Source organism: Phocoena sinus, chromosome 14 (genome assembly GCF_008692025.1).
Source record: "Phocoena sinus isolate mPhoSin1 chromosome 14, mPhoSin1.pri, whole genome shotgun sequence".
NCBI classification, from domain to species: domain Eukaryota; kingdom Metazoa; phylum Chordata; class Mammalia; order Artiodactyla; family Phocoenidae; genus Phocoena; species Phocoena sinus.
In genome coordinates, this window is record NC_045776.1 from 62,901,362 (window position 1) to 62,916,910 (window position 15,549).

A 15,549-nucleotide genomic window follows, 5' to 3' on the forward strand; every position below is an offset into this window, starting at 1 on the left:
TATTAATGTGGTGTATTACATTGATTGATTTTAGTTTCTTAAACCACCCTTGCATTCCAGGAGTAAATCACACTTAGTCATGGTATATAACCCTTTCCATTTGCTGTTAAATTCTGTTCGCTAGTACCAGTACCGGTACCAGTCTGCAGCCTGTTAAGAACCAGGTCGCACAGCAGGAGATGAGTGGCGGGCAAGCGAGTGAAGCTTCATCTGCTGCTCCGCATCGCTCACATTACTTCCTGAAACATCCCCCCATCACTCGCATTACTTCCTGAACCATTGCTCGCACTACCGCCTGAACCATCTCCCACCTCCAGCCCCCAGCCCGTGGAAAAATTGTCTTCCATGAAACCGGTCCCTGGTGCCAAAAAGGTTGGGGACCACTGCACTAGTATTTTGTTCAGGACTCATCAGTGTTCACAAAGGACATTGGACTATTTTCTTTCCTTGTAGTGTCTTTGTCTGGCTTTCACGTCAGGATAATGCTGGTCTCATACAATGAATCTAAACATGTTCTCTTCTCTTCAGTTTTTTGAAAGAGTATGTGGAGGATTGTTGTTCATTCTTCTTTAAATTTTTGGTAAAATTCACCAGTGAAGCCATCTGGTCAGTCCTGGGCTTTTCTTTGTTGGGAGGTTTTTGATTACTGATTCAGTCTCCTTGTTACTTATAGGTCTGTTCACATTTGCTATTTCTTCATGATTCAGTCTTGGTAAGCTGTGTATTTCTAGGACATTGTCCATTTTATCTAGGTCATCCGATTTGTTGGTGTACAGTTGTTCATAGTATTCTCTTATTTATACTCCTTTTATTTTTGTGGCATCAGTTGCAATGTCCCTATTTCACTTCTGATTTTCATTATTTGAGTCTTCTGTTTTTCTTAGTCCATGTAAGCTAAATGCTTGTCAATTTTGATGATCTTTTCAAGGAATTCATTTTTGGTTTTATTATTTTCTCTATAGTTTTTCTGTTCTCCATTTTACTTATTTTCTGATATGTGTGATTTTCTTCTGCTTGTTGGGTTTAGTTTGCTTTTATTTTTCTAGTTTTGTTAAATGCAGTGTTCTGTTATTGATTTGATTTGTGAATCTTTCTTTGTAGATTCTTATAGCTATAAATTTCTCTCTAGCCAGTGCTTTTGCTGCATTCCAGTATGTTGTGTTTTCATTTTCATTTGTCCCTAGATATTTTTAAATTTCCCTTGTAATTTCTTCTTTGAATCATTGATTGTTTAACAGTGTGTTAATTTCCACATATTTGTGTGTGTTCCAGTTTTTCTTCTGCTGTTGATTTCTAGTTTCATTCCATTGTGATCGGAAAAGATACTTTTATGATTCAGTCTTTTTAAGCTTATTGAGACTTGTTTTGGTCTGTCCTGGTGAGTGTTACACATGCACTTGAGAAAAATGTATATTCTGCTCTTGTTGTGTGGAGTGTTCTGCATATGTGTGCTTTAGGTCCAGTTGGTCTATACTGCTTTTCAGGTCCTCTGTTTCTTATTGATCTTCTGTCTGGTTGTTCTATCCATTATTGAAAATAGGATATCGAAGTCTTCTGCAAATTGTAGGACTGTCTTATTTCTCCTTTCAGTTCAGATAATGTTGGCACCATGTGTTTAGGAACTCTGATGTTTGGTGGGTATATGTTTATAACTGTTACATCTTCTTGGTCAATTGACCCTTTTATCATTATACAGTGTCCTGTGTCTTATAACAATTTTTGACATAAAGTCTATTTTGTCTGTTATTAGTATAGCCATCTCTTTTCTATTTTGCTTATTATTTACATGGGATATCTTTTTGATTCTTTCACTTTCAACCTGTGTATATCCTCCTTTAGATCTAAGTGAGTTCCTTGTAAGCAGCATATATTTGGATCCTGTTCTTTTATCCATTTTTTGATTAAGGAGTTTAATCCATTTTCAACATGTGCTGTATTTCCACTTATGCTATACAAGACTGCTTTTAAATTTTTTAATTTCCCTAAAAGTTTCACTCCTGCTTCTTCCCACAACCTTAGACATTCTGTCGTATTCTACCTGTATCTCTTGACCCCAGGTTCCCAAGAGTCTGCAGTTCCCCTGCTGCTTTCACACGCCACAGTGCTCACCACTGCCTTTTGCAGCCTCCATCCTGATATCTATACTATGCTACTGTTCCCATCAGTATTCTCCATTCATTTAGGTTTTCTTTAATGCCTTCCAGTAAGGTTTTTTAATTTTCAGCACATAGGCCATACGCATCATATTTAGAATTATTCTTAGATATTTTATAATTGTGAGTATTCTAAGTGATAAGTTGTTTTATGTTTTCTGATTATTCATTGCTGCTGTACATATGCATTTGACTTTGGTATATTAATCACCAGCCATCTTTCTACACATTTCTATTATTTTTATTAATTTGTCCATTAATTGTTTTGCATTTTCTATGTGGTTTAAACAATGAAGTCATCTCAAATAATCTTTTTATTTCCTATTTTCCAGTTCTAAGTTTTCTAATATTAAATTCTCCTTGATTTCCAGGATAAACCCTACTTGGTCATGAGTTGCCATCTTTTTTTTTTTTTGGCCACGCAGCACAGCCAAAACAAAACCACTTTATTGTGAATCTTGGTATATCTTCCTTTGTAGGTAATATGTTCTTGTACTTTCGAAATTTTCAGAAATTTTCTGTCTTTTATATCTGAAAATTCTGTATATTTCATTCTAATGTGTCTGGTTATCAGTTTTCCCATATATTACTTGATCAGCACTCAGTGGAGCCTTTCAACCTAAGGCCATTCGTTGTTTAATTATGTGAAATATACCCATATTATTTCTTTAAATATTTCCTTCTCTCTTCTTTCTCTGTCTCCTGTGGGATCCATTATGTGGATATTGGGCCTACCTGCTGCGCTCACCTGCCTTTGTAGGCAATGGTACAGTTTCTCCTCTTACAGTTTCCCCTCTGCCTGCCTCCCTGCTGAGTGTGGGCTGCTCCTCTATCTGACCTCACTCTGACTTGGTCTTCAGCAGTGTCCAGTCTCCTGCTAATCCCACCTCCTTCAACCACTGTGTTGCTCAAACTTGGTATCTACACTTGGTTCTTTTCTATAATTCATCATCTTGTTACCACACTTGTTTTAACATATTGGCCCTTCTCTTCCAGTGGTCAGTGCTGTCAGTTGGTGGTTTTCCCTTTGCAGCAGCCGTGCTCCTCAAGGGTCTGTGTGGTGGAGACCCTGCATGGCAGTGCATGTTGCAGGAGGGCCCAGGCAGACATGGTGCCACCCAGGGTGGAGGAGGCATAGGCAAGAGCTGAGGACAGAGACTCCAGGACTGTAAAACCAAGGCCAGTCACTGTCACTCAGGCACCTCCTCGCTCCTGGCCTTGACCTCACGTCCCTGGAACACATCCACATAAGGGAGTGGCCCCTCCAGGATAGCCGTCTGCCTGGCCCTCTGCCCTGGTAGCCTTACTTGCATTCTGCTCTGGAAGGTCAGGCTACTCTGGCCACTAACCAGTGCAATCAGAGGCCAGCGGTGAATGTGCCAGCAGACATAGGGGACACGGAAGAGCAGAACCTACCTGGTACCCACCCTTGAACTATGTCCCTCCCTGGGCCCTGCCACTCCACCCCATGTGCCCAAGCTCAGCTTTTTAGCTGTCCCAGGCCTCCCAGCATACAGAGAAATTGTTCTCATCCATCTATGGTTTCTCCAGGGGGTGCCCATGGGGCAGATGGGCACAAGGGTCTTTGTTGGGCCAGGGAAACCCCCACAGTCTAGCTCTCCTCACTGTCAGTTGCACTCAGCTGTCACTCCTGTATCCTCAGGGTCTGCGGAAGAGGGACCTGCTGAAGGAGCTGCTGCCAGTCATCGGGCAGAACCTCCGCTTCCAGCGCCTCTTCACCGAGTGTCAGGAACAGCTCGACATCTTGAGGGACAAGTAGCCTGCCCAGCCGCAGCAAGGGCAGGGCCACACTCTCGCCACTGAGGACACACAGGTCGGCCTCTTATCTCGCTGGGCTACAGGATGAGGAGACACTGGCAGGAGGTGGGCTGTCTTGCACCAGTACCGGCTCAGCCCCTGGGCACACTTCCCCTGTGTCCTGGGCCTGTTTCTCCCTCAGGGGGAGCAGCTCTGCCCACAACTCGTTCCTCCCTCCAGGACCCCAGTGCGGAGCTGGAGCTCTGCCCAACTGCCCTGGGGCCAGTGAGGCAGCCCAGGCCTGCCGTCTCCAGCACGGTCCCCAGATGGACACTAGCCTTGCTACTGTAGGCGCCATGCTGCTCCAGCTATGACAAATGAGCCATTTGTGAAAGAGAGAACCCTGAGACGTTAGCATATTATGCAGTCAGTAGACTGACCTGAAACCTATGTAAAAAGAAAGCCTATTCCAACACATGGACTATTTTTGTACTAGAATTTGCTAACTTGTAATATGGAATTTTCCTTTTGGCCAATAATCAGGATTTCCCTATAAGTCACTTGGACATTGGTCACTTGTAGGAAATTTAAATTCTAATTATGACAGCTACATTGAAAAATAATTGTACTGAAATTAACTTGTCTATCTTCATTTAGTTTTAATTTTTAAATGTTTGTAAAAAGAGACTTTTGGGGGGGATGGGGCAGAGGGTGGGCGATTTCTTTTGTAAGTGTAAAATAAATGAACACGCATTGGATACCAAATGGTCCTGACTTCCCCTGCCTTTTCCTTCTAACTTCCACCTCCCTCCCCTGCACTGTGAATCCCTCGCCTTTGATGTCATCTGCTTCCCCGGCCCCTTCATGCAAAAAGTCATTTCACAGCATGGAGTCACTTTCCTGGTCGTGCAGCATCTCAGGCTGAGCTGGGCGAGCGGGCTGGCCACTGTGTACCTGTCTTCTCCCAAGCTAGGTGGAGAGGTCCTTGGTTCTGTCTGTGCTGTGCTCTGGGTCTCTGATTGTGCTGGGCACCAAGGAAATCATGTAAGGAAATCCATAAATACAGACTTGAGTTTTCTGAAGAATTATCTGGAAGCTGGGATTTTCTTAGAAAGTGGTTCCGATGCTGACCCACAGGAGAAGAGACAGCCAGAATCAGAATCCTCAAGCCTGGTGAGGGCCAAGCACCTTCTCCCCAGGGTCCTGGACCTCCTCGGCACCTCCCTGCCAGGTGGCCATCCCATTGCCTGTCTCACTCAGAAGTCACGTGGCTGCATGAGAACCAGGCACACCTGCATGCCCGACAGAGCCGGCACACACACTGCATCTGGGCATGGACACCCAGAAGCCAGGCTACAAGTGTGAGCTTTTTGCTGAGGAATGAGCCAGAGATGCTGCACAGGCATTGAGAACTCTGGAACCCCAGGATGCACGCAGCCTCGGAACTGACAGGCCTGCCTGGGATCCAAACCACGAAAAACGTGGGCCTCACTTTTCAGCTGTCAAAGGGAGGTGAGGTTAAGAAAACGTGCATGGTTGTGAGGACCAACTGGGATCACAGAGGCAAAGTCATGGCACTGAGCACATGTTCCCGTGAATAAAACTTTGACAATCAAGTGTTTTTATACACTACTATTTGGACAGGGGAGGAGACAAGCAGCAGAAAGACTGGAAACTTCTGGTTCCAGCCAAGATGGATTGACAGGGACCAAATTGACCCTTCTGCCTGAAACAACCAAAGGAACCAGTCAAAATACATGAAACAATGGTCTCAAGGCACTGGATATCAGAAAACAAAGGACAGTGATCCCTGGGAGATGGAAAGCAAAGAAGATGAGCCCTGTGACTGCCCCAGCTTCCTACCTGGAGAGAGAGTTTCCAGCCTGCAGCAAAGGGAGGGGAAGCTGAGGTAGAGCCCAGCAGGATACTTGAGTTGAAGACATGAAGCTGAGAGCCCAGGAAGACCAAGGCAGCTAGAGTTTTCAGGACAGAATTCCAGAGAGGAGGGAGCTCCATGGAGAGAGAACCCTGGAGCTCAGCAGAGGGAGTGCCTTTGCATATTCAGCTGCATACTGATCAGTGCTTGTGTGATGAGGAAATGGCTGAGGCCAGGCAAAGAACCATCTGAAAGGATTAGGGTGACAATTGTCTAGTTGTCACCCAGGGCTAGGAATAGTGCCTCTTCCTACCAACAGGACTAGAAAAACTCATAACTCACAGGCTTGGGATAGAAGAGTTACTCAGGAAGTCTTGCCTCAGTTTTGGAGAATAATTAGAGCACTGCTCCAGATCCATCTAACAGAAAATAAAGCAAGACCCAAAAGGATCAAATTGTTTCCAAGTAATTAATTACATTGCAAACCAAAGTTCCAGAGAATTTATAAGCATACAGAGGTACCCAGCATCCAACAAGGTAAAGTTTACAGTGTCTGGCATCCACACCAGGCGTACAAAGAAGCAGGAACACAATGCAAAATGAGAATAAGCAATCTTACTGATCAGTCAAAACTGGCCCAGAAGTTACACAGATATTAGAATTAGCAGAGAAGGACATTAAAATGGTCATTATAACACTATTCCTTATGTTCAAAAAAGTTAAGTGGAGACATAGAAGACCGTAACAAGGAAGTTGCAATCAAACTTCTAGAGATGAAAACCTGTAACATGGAAATGAAAAATGTGTGGAATAGGATTAATGACAGATTGGACATTGCAGAAAAGGTAAGTGAACTTGAAGGCAGAGCAATAAAAATGCTCCAAAACAGACAATCCAAAGGAGGAAAGAACAGAAGAGAGCATCAGTAAGTCATGGGACAACGTCAGATAGCCTAATACACAGGTAACTGAAGTCCTCAAAGGAAAGGAGAGAGAAGGTGGTGATAAGAAAAAATATTTGAATAAATAACGGCCAAAAATTTACCCTACCCTTCCTGCTGTCCCTTGTGTCCCTACAGGCAACCTCTGTGCCACTGTGCCCTCATCCCTACCATAATGTCATGCCTGCTGACCTCCCTACGCCTGTCCACTGATGCTCCACACCTTCCCACTACCTCTGCCTGCTGAACTTGTTTGCACGCAGAGCACTGGGTGTATTTTCCTGGGCTGTATCTCCCTGCCTCTCTCCAAGTTCTGACCTGATCCCCTTAGGCCCCTCCCAGCTTCAGCCTGACTCACAGGAGTCAGAGCCCTTTACACATTAGGCTGATGCTGTGGGAGGTTGTATATACCTGCAGCAGGTACACTGAGGAGATAAGGCAAAGCATAAGATAAGATAAGGCATAAGATAAGAGATAAGGCATCGTCTCTTTCCATGTTAAATCTATTATTCCTGTTCTCTCACATATATGGCAAATATTTTCTCAGTTCATCTTTAAATTTTATTTGTGTGTTAATTTAAGCTTTTAATTTTTGTGAAATTTAATTTTCTTTTTTTTAATATAATTTTTAAAAAATATTTATTTATTTGGCTGCTCCGGATCTTAGTTGCAGCTCATGGGATCTTCGTTGCTATGTGCAGGATCTTTGTTGTGGCATGTGGGATCTTTTAGTTGCGGCATGCAGGATCTAGTTCCCTGACCAGGAATCAAACCCTGGCCCCCTGCATTGGGAACACGGAGTCTTAATTGCTGGACCACCAGAGAAGTCCCTAATTTTTGTTCTTTTGTAACTTATTTTTTTAACCTTAGGACACTTCACCAGATACATGGATGGCAATTAAAATAAGCACAAAAAAAGATGTTCAATGTCACCAGTCATTTAGAAAATGCAAATTAAAACCACAGTGATATAACAGCACATACCTATTAGAATGTCATAAAGTTAAGAATATATATAAAATACTGAGTATTGAGGATGTGGAGCAATTGGAGCTTTCATGTATTGCCAACAGGAAGGCACAATAGTATAGTCACCTTAAATAGTTTGACAGTTCCTTGCAAAGTTAAACGTACAGTCATCAGAGGACCCAGGTATTCCACTCTTAGGTTTTTGTTTTTGTTTTGTTTTTAAAGATACATAACATTTTTCATCACAAGGATATCTCATGTTTCCCTTTAAAAAAAAAAAAACAGCTTTACTGAGATAAAATTCTCATAACATGTAACTCACCTATTTAAAATGTACAATTCAGTGGTTTTTAGGATAGTCACACATATGTGCAACCATCACCAGTTACTATTAGAATATTTTCATCACCTCAAAAAGAAACCTCATGCCCTTTATCATGCTCCATACCCCCATCCCTACCATCCCTAAGCAACCACCAGTCTACTTTCTGTCTCTATAGGCTTGCCTATTCCAGTATTTCATACAAATGGAATCATAGACTGTGGTATTTTGTGACTGGCTTCTATAGTGTAATGTTTACAAGATTCAATCATGTATCTGTACTTCACTCATTTTTATGGTCAAATAATATTTAATTGTATGGGTATACCTCATTTTGCTTCTCCAGTCATCCACTGATAGACATGTGGGTTGTTTCCAGTTTTGGTGATTATGCATAATGCTGCTCTAAACATCTGTGAACAAGTTGTTGTGTGGACATGTTTTCATTTCTCATGGTTATATATATGTAGAAGTAGAATTAGTAGGTAATAATGTGACTGTAATTGTTTGAGGAATTGCTGTACTGCCTTCCAAGTGACTGCACCATTTTACATTCATACCAGCAGTGTATGAGGATTCTGATTTCTCCACATTCTCACCAACAATTCTTTTTTTTTTTTTTTTGGCCACGCTGCATGGCTTGTGGGATCTTAGCTCCCCAGCCAGGGATCAAAGCCAGGTGCCCAGCAGTGGAAATATAGAGTCCTAATCACTGGACCGCCAGGGAATTCCCTCACCAACAATTCTTATTGTCTGATTTTTTTTATTATAGTCATCTGAATGGGTGGGGGGTTTTTTTTCTTCTTTTTTTTTAACATCTTTATTGGAGTATAATTGCTTTACAATGTTGTGTTACTTTCTGCTGTATAACAAGGTGAATCAGCTGTACATATACATATATCCCCATATCCCCTCCCTCCCACCCTCCCTATCCCACCCTTCTAGGTGGTCACAAAGCACCCAGCTGATCTCCCTGTTCTATGTGGCTGCTTCCCACTAGCTAACTATTTTACATTTGGTAGTGTATATATGTCAATGCCACTCTCTCACCTAGTCCCAGCTTACCCTTCCCCCTGAGTGGGTGGTTTTGATTTGCATTTCTCTAGTGACAAAACATGTTGAGCATTTTTTAATGTGTTTATTGGCCATTTGAATATCTTATTTGGAGAAATGTCTATTCCGATCCTTTGCTAACTTTTAAATTGGGTTATTTGTCTTTATTATTGAGTTGTGGGAGTTTTTTATACATTCTATATGCAAATTCCTTATCAGATATATGGTTTACAAATATTTCCTCCCATTCTGTATATTTACTTTCTTGATAGTGTCTTTGAAGCATAGAAGTTTTCAGTTTTGATGAAGTCCATCTATTTTTCTTTTGTTGCTTGCGCTTCTCTGGTCTCATCTAAGAAACCATCGCCAAATCCAAGACCATGCAAATTTACTCCTATGTTTTCTACTAAGAGTTTTTTTTTTTTTAATGAATATGTTGAAGTCCTAACTCTTAATTAATTTATTTATTTTTGCTGTGTTACGTCTTTGTTTCTGTGCAAGGGCTTTCTCTAGTTGTGGCAAGCGGGGGCCACTCTTCATCGCAGTGCGCGGGCCTCTCACTATCACGGCCTCCTTTGTTGCGGAGCACAGGCTCCAGACGTGCAGGCTCAGTAGTTGTGGCTCACGGGCTAGTTGCTCCGCGGCATGTGGGATCCTCCCAGACCAGGGCTCGAACCTGTGTCCCCTGCATTAGCAGGCAGATTCTCAACCATTGTGCCACCAGGGAAGCCCTCTACTAAGAGTTTTATAGTTTAAACTCTTACATTCAGAACTTTGATCCATTTTGAGTAAATACTTGTATATGGTGTGAGGTAAGAATCCAACTTCACCGTTCTGTTTGAGGCTATCCAATGTCCCATCATTTATGAAAAGTTTGTTCTTTCCCCCATTGAATGGTCTTGCCACCCATGTTGAGAATCAGTTGATCATAGACACACGGGGTGTTTCTGGACTCAGTTCTATTCCATTGATCTATATGTCTTTTCTTATGCCAATATCACACTGTCTTGATTACTGTTGTTTTACAGTAAGTTTTGAGATCAGGAAGTGTGACTCCTCCAACTTAATTGTTCTATTTCAAGATATTTTTTTGCTATTCTGGAGCCTTTTGAGTTTCCATATTAATTTTAGAATCAGCTTGTCAATTTCTGCAAAGAAGAAAGCTGCAATTCTGATCGGGATTACAATGAATCTGTAGATCAGTTTGGGGAAGGCCATCTTAAAATATCTTCCAGTTGATGAATACAAACAGATTACCATTTATTTAGGTCTTTAATTTCTTTCAGTAATGTTTTATAGTTTCTGGTATATAAATTTTACAGTTCTTTTATAAAAATTTTCTATGTAATTCTTTTTAATGCCATTATAAATGGAAGTGTTTTTAAAATTTCACTTTCAGATTGTTCACTACAAGTGTATAGAAATACAATTGATTTCTGTATATTACTCTTGTATTCTGCAACCTTGCTAAATTCATTCATTAGTGTTAATAACTTTTACTGGGATCCTTAGGATTTTCTATATATAAGGTCATGACATCTGTGAATATAGTTTTACTTCTTTTCCTACCTAGATGCCTTTTATTTCTTTTTCTTGCCTAATTGCTCTGGCCAGACCCTCCACCTAGTACAACATTGAATAGAAGTGGCAAGAGTGGACATCCTTGTTTTGTCACTGATCTTAGGGGGGAAGCATCCAGTCTCTCATCATTAAGTATTATACTAATTCTGTTTTTCTTATAGATGCCCTTCATCAGATTGAAGAAGTTCCCTTCTAATGCTAATTAATTTATTTTGTATATTGAACCATCCTTGGTTCAAGATAAATCCCACCTGGTAATGGTATAAAATTTGTTTATGTGTCACTGTGTTTTTGAGGATTTTTGTGTCCATAGTCATAAGATAGTTTCGCAGTTTATTTGTGAGGTCTTTTCTGGTTTTGGTGTCAGGGTGTTGCAAAATGAATGAGTAAGTTGGGAAGTATCCCCTCCTCATCTGTTTCATTGAAGAATTTGTAAAGAATTAGTAATGATTTGTTTAATGTTTGGTAGAATTCAGCAGTAAAGCCCTATGGGCTAGTGCTGTTTTTGTAGGTGGTTGTTTTATTACTAATTCTATCTTTCTGTTTCTTATAGGTCTATTTGTACTGTCTATTTCTACTTCAATCAGTTAGAATAGTTCATCTTTCTAGAAATTTGTTCATCTAAGTTATCCAATTAATTGGCATATAATTGTTCATAATATTCCTTTATAATCCTTTTTATTTCTGTAAAGTTAGTAGTGTCCCCTCTTTCATTTCTGATTCTTATAATCTGAGTTTTCTCTCTTGTGTTCTTGGTCAATATAGCTAAATGTTCAACAATTTCGTTGATCTTTACAGAAAACCAGCTTTTGGTTTCCTTTATTTTCTCTATTGCTTCCCTATTCCTTATTTCATAAATTTATGCTCTAATCTTTATTACTTTCTTTCTTCTTCTTGCTTTAGGTTTAGTTTACTCCTCTTTTTCCAGTGTCTTAAGATGGAACGTTATGTGATTAAAGCTATAAAATTTCCCTCTAAGCACTGCCTTAGGAGGATCCTACGAGTTTTGGTATGTCGTGTTCTGGTTTTAATTCATCTCAAATTATTTTCTAATTTCTCTTTTGATTTCTTCTTTGACTCATTGGTCTTTTAGAGTGTGCTGTTTAATTTCCACATATCTGTGAATTTCCCAATTTTATTTTGTTATGGATGTAACTTTATTCCATTGTAGTCAAAACACACTTTGTATTGTTTCTATCCTTTAGATTTACTGAGGTTTGTTTTATGGCTTATGCCAGAAGTGTTCCATATACACCTGAGAAGAACATATAGTCTGTTGTTAAGTGCAGACATGTTGCTCTTTTACAGCCACACCACTTCCCTTTCACCCCATGATCTCCTTAACTCATAGCAACCACTAATCTGTTCTCTACATCTGCAATTTTTCATTTCAGGAATGTAAAATAAAAGGAATCATTCTGTATGTAATCTATTGGTATTGGCCTTTTTCACTCAGGATAATTGAAGATGAATTCAAATTGTTTTATGTATCAGTACTTCGTTCCTTTCTATTACTGAATACTATTTCATGGTTTTGCTACATAGTTTATTTAACCATTCACCTGTTGAAGGACATCAATCAGGCTGATTCCAGTTTTTGGCTATTACAATTAAAGCTGCTATTAAAGTTTTTATATAAATATAAATCTTTGTTTTTCTGAGATAAATGCCCAAGAGGACAATTGCATGATACAGTAGATGCAGGTGTAATTTTTTCCTTTCTTTTTTTTTGGCCATGCTCTGCTGCACAGTTTGCAGGATCTTAGTTCCCCGACCTGGGATTGAACCCAGGCCACAGCAGTGAAAGTGCTGAGTCCTAACCACTAGACCACCAGGGAACTCCCTGTAATTTTTCAGTAATCTGACAAAGGCAATTCAATGAAGAAAGAATAGTCTTTTCAGCAAATGCTGCTGGAAGCACTGGACATCCACATGCAAAAAAAGAAAAAAGGATCTAGACTTTTTTAATGCTGCTCTAAGAGACCTTTAAGAGAATGAAAAGACAAGACTCAGTCTCAGAGAAAGTATCTGCAAATTATTTATCTGATAAAGGACTTCAATGCAATATATACAAACTCTTTAAAGATCTCTAAAATTTCAGCAATAGGAAGACAAGCAACACAATTAAAAAATGGACAAAGATCTGTACAGATACCTCACCAAAGAAGATATACAGATGGCTATAAGTATGTAAAAAGATGCTCAACATCATATTTCAATAGGGAATCTAAAATTCAAAAAACAATGAAATACTACTATATACCTATTAAATTGGCTAAAATCCAAAAATCTGACACCACCAAATGCTCGTGAGGATGTGGAACAATAGGAACTCTCATTCAGTGCTGGTGGGAATGCAAAATGGTACAGCCATTTTGGAAGATAGTTCTGGTAGTTTCTGACAAAATTAAACATAGCCTTATATATGATTGAACAATTGCACTCCTAGGTATTTACCCAAATGAGTTTAAAACTTATATTCATTCAAAAACCTACACATGAATGTTTTAGTAGCTTTATTTATAGTTGCCAAAGACTGAAACAACCAAGGTGTCCTTCAGTAGGTGAATGAGCAAACTTGTACATCTGTGTGTTGAAATATTGTTCATCAAGTAAAAGAAATGAGGGCTTCCCTGGTGGCGCAGTGGTTGAGAGTCTGCCTGCCAATGCAGGGGACACGGGTTCGTGTCCCGGTCCGGGAGGATCCCACATGCCGCAGAGCAGCTAGGCCCGTGAGCCATGGCCGCTGAGCCTGCGCATCCGGAGCCTGTGCTCCGCAATGGGAGAGGCCACAGCAGTGAGAGGCACGTGTACCGCAAAAAAAAAAAAAAGAAAGAAAAAGAAAAATGAGAATGAGCTACACAGCCATGAAAAGATGTGAAGATCTTAAATGGATATTGCTGAGCCAATTTGAAAAGGCTACATACTGTATGATTCCAATTAAATGACATTCCGTAAAAGACAAAACTATAAAGAGAGTAAAAATGTCACTGGTTGCCAGAGATTCTGTGTCTGGGGGAGGGGTTTGGACAGAGGGGAATGGATGAATAAGTGAAGCACAGGGGATTTTTACAGTGGTGAAGCTGTTCTGTACAATACTATAGTGGTGGGTACATGACATTATGCATTTGTCAAAATTCACTGAATGTACAACACGAAGAGTGAACCCTAATGTAAACTATAGACTTTAGTCTTTAATGATGATGTATTAATATTGGTTCATAAATTGTAACAAAAGTACCATACTACGGCAAGATGTTAAAAAACAAGGGTGGGCTTCCCTGGTGGCGCAGTGGTTGAGAGTCTGCCTGCCAATACAGGGGACATGGGTTCGTGCCCCGGTCCAGGAAGATCCCACATTCTGCGGAGTGGCTGGGCCCGTGAGCCATGGCCGCTGAGCCTGCGCGTCCGGAGCCTGTGCTCCACAGCGGGAGAGGCCACAAAAGTGAGAGAGGCCCGTGTACCACAAAAAAAAAAAAAAAACCAAAAACAAGGGCATTGGGATATATGGGAACTCTCTGTAGAGGGAGAGTTCTAAAGGTTCTGAGGTAACTACTCAATTTTTTTTTTTTTGTAAACCTAAAACTGCTATACAATAATTGTCTATTAATATTTGAAAACCTATTGGACATTTGTGTGGGTCTTTTTCTGGGTTCTGTACTCTGTTACTTTGATCTATGTGTCCGTCTCTTTGTCAATATCACATTGTCTTAATTACTATAGCTACATGGAAAGGCTTAACATTGGGTAATTTTCCAAATTTGTTTTTCCTTTTCAAAACTATTGTAGCTATTCTAGGGCCTGTGCTTTCCATGTAAATTGTAGTATAAGCTTGTGTGCATCTTTTAAAAAGTACCTGGATTTTCATAGTAATTGTGCTAAAACTGTATGCCATTTTGGGGGAAATTGATATCCTTACTATGTTTAGTCTTCCAACCTATGAACATGGTATGTTTCTCCATATATTTAGATCTTTGATTTCTTTCATCAGCACTGTGTAGTTTTCATCATACAAGTCCTGTACCTGTATTGTCAGATTTACACCAAAGAATTTTTTTGGAGCAATTACAAATATGTTGTATTTTAATTTCAGTGTCCACATGTTCATTGCTGGTATATAGAAATATAATTGATTTTTATATATTGATCTTATATCCTGCAACCTTACTAAATTCACTATCAGTTCCAGGATTTTTCTGTAGATTCCTTGGGATTATCCACACAGACAATCATGTCATCTGAAAATAGGGACAATTTTATTTCTTCCTTTCTGATTGGTATTCCTTTTATTTCCTCTACATTATTACACTGGCTGGAATTTCCAGTATTTTGTTGAGTGTTTTGTATTTTGTTTTTTGCTTTTTTTCACTTCAGTCACTTTATTCGAAAATCCAGTTAGTGATTTAATATCATGGTTCTTTTCATGCACAGGTTACTGAGGCCTAGAATTCACACGAGGCCTGCTAGGCAACCATAGCAGCCATTGTTTTGAAAGCAGCATATCTGACGGTCCTGGGCCCTTTAGAGTCTCTACAATGTCTCTGAATAAAAAGCCATCTGACAACAGGAGGATAGATTTCTTGTTCCTCATTTTTGGGGCAAAGCATTCAGTTTTTCACCGTTAAGTACAATGTTAGCTGTAGGTTTCTGGAGATGTTCTTTATCAAATTGAGGAAATCGCCCTCTATTCCTAGCTTTGTGAGACTTTTTATCATGAATAGGTGTTGGACTTTGTCGTATGTTTTTCTGCATAAATTCAACTGATAAGATGATGTGATTTTTCTTACTTAGCCAGTTAGTATGGTGGCTTACATTGATTAATATTTGAACATTGAACCAGCCTTACATGCCTGGAATAAACCCCACTTGGTCATGGTATATAGTTCTTTTTATGTAT

General features: G+C 40.0%; 1 protein-coding gene and 1 non-coding gene across 6 annotated transcripts in view; one reads left to right on the forward strand and one right to left on the reverse strand.

The window, feature by feature from the left end:
- Positions 1 to 4,678, forward strand: part of LOC116738714 (protein HIRA) — a 75,030-nt gene extending 70,352 nt beyond the window's left edge. For all 5 annotated transcript variants that reach the window (XM_032602364.1, XM_032602363.1, XM_032602365.1 and 2 more), the window contains one exon: positions 3,817 to 4,678. In XM_032602364.1, the coding sequence (XP_032458255.1) occupies positions 3,817 to 3,933 (117 nt within the window). In that variant the 3' untranslated portion in view covers positions 3,934 to 4,678. The remainder of the gene's footprint in view (positions 1 to 3,816) is intronic.
- A 7,740-nt stretch (positions 4,679 to 12,418) lies between these two features.
- TRNAE-UUC lies at positions 12,419 to 12,490 on the reverse strand. The gene has a single exon. It is a non-coding gene; the product is annotated as a tRNA-Glu (tRNA).
- Between the last annotated feature and the right edge of the window lie 3,059 nt (positions 12,491 to 15,549).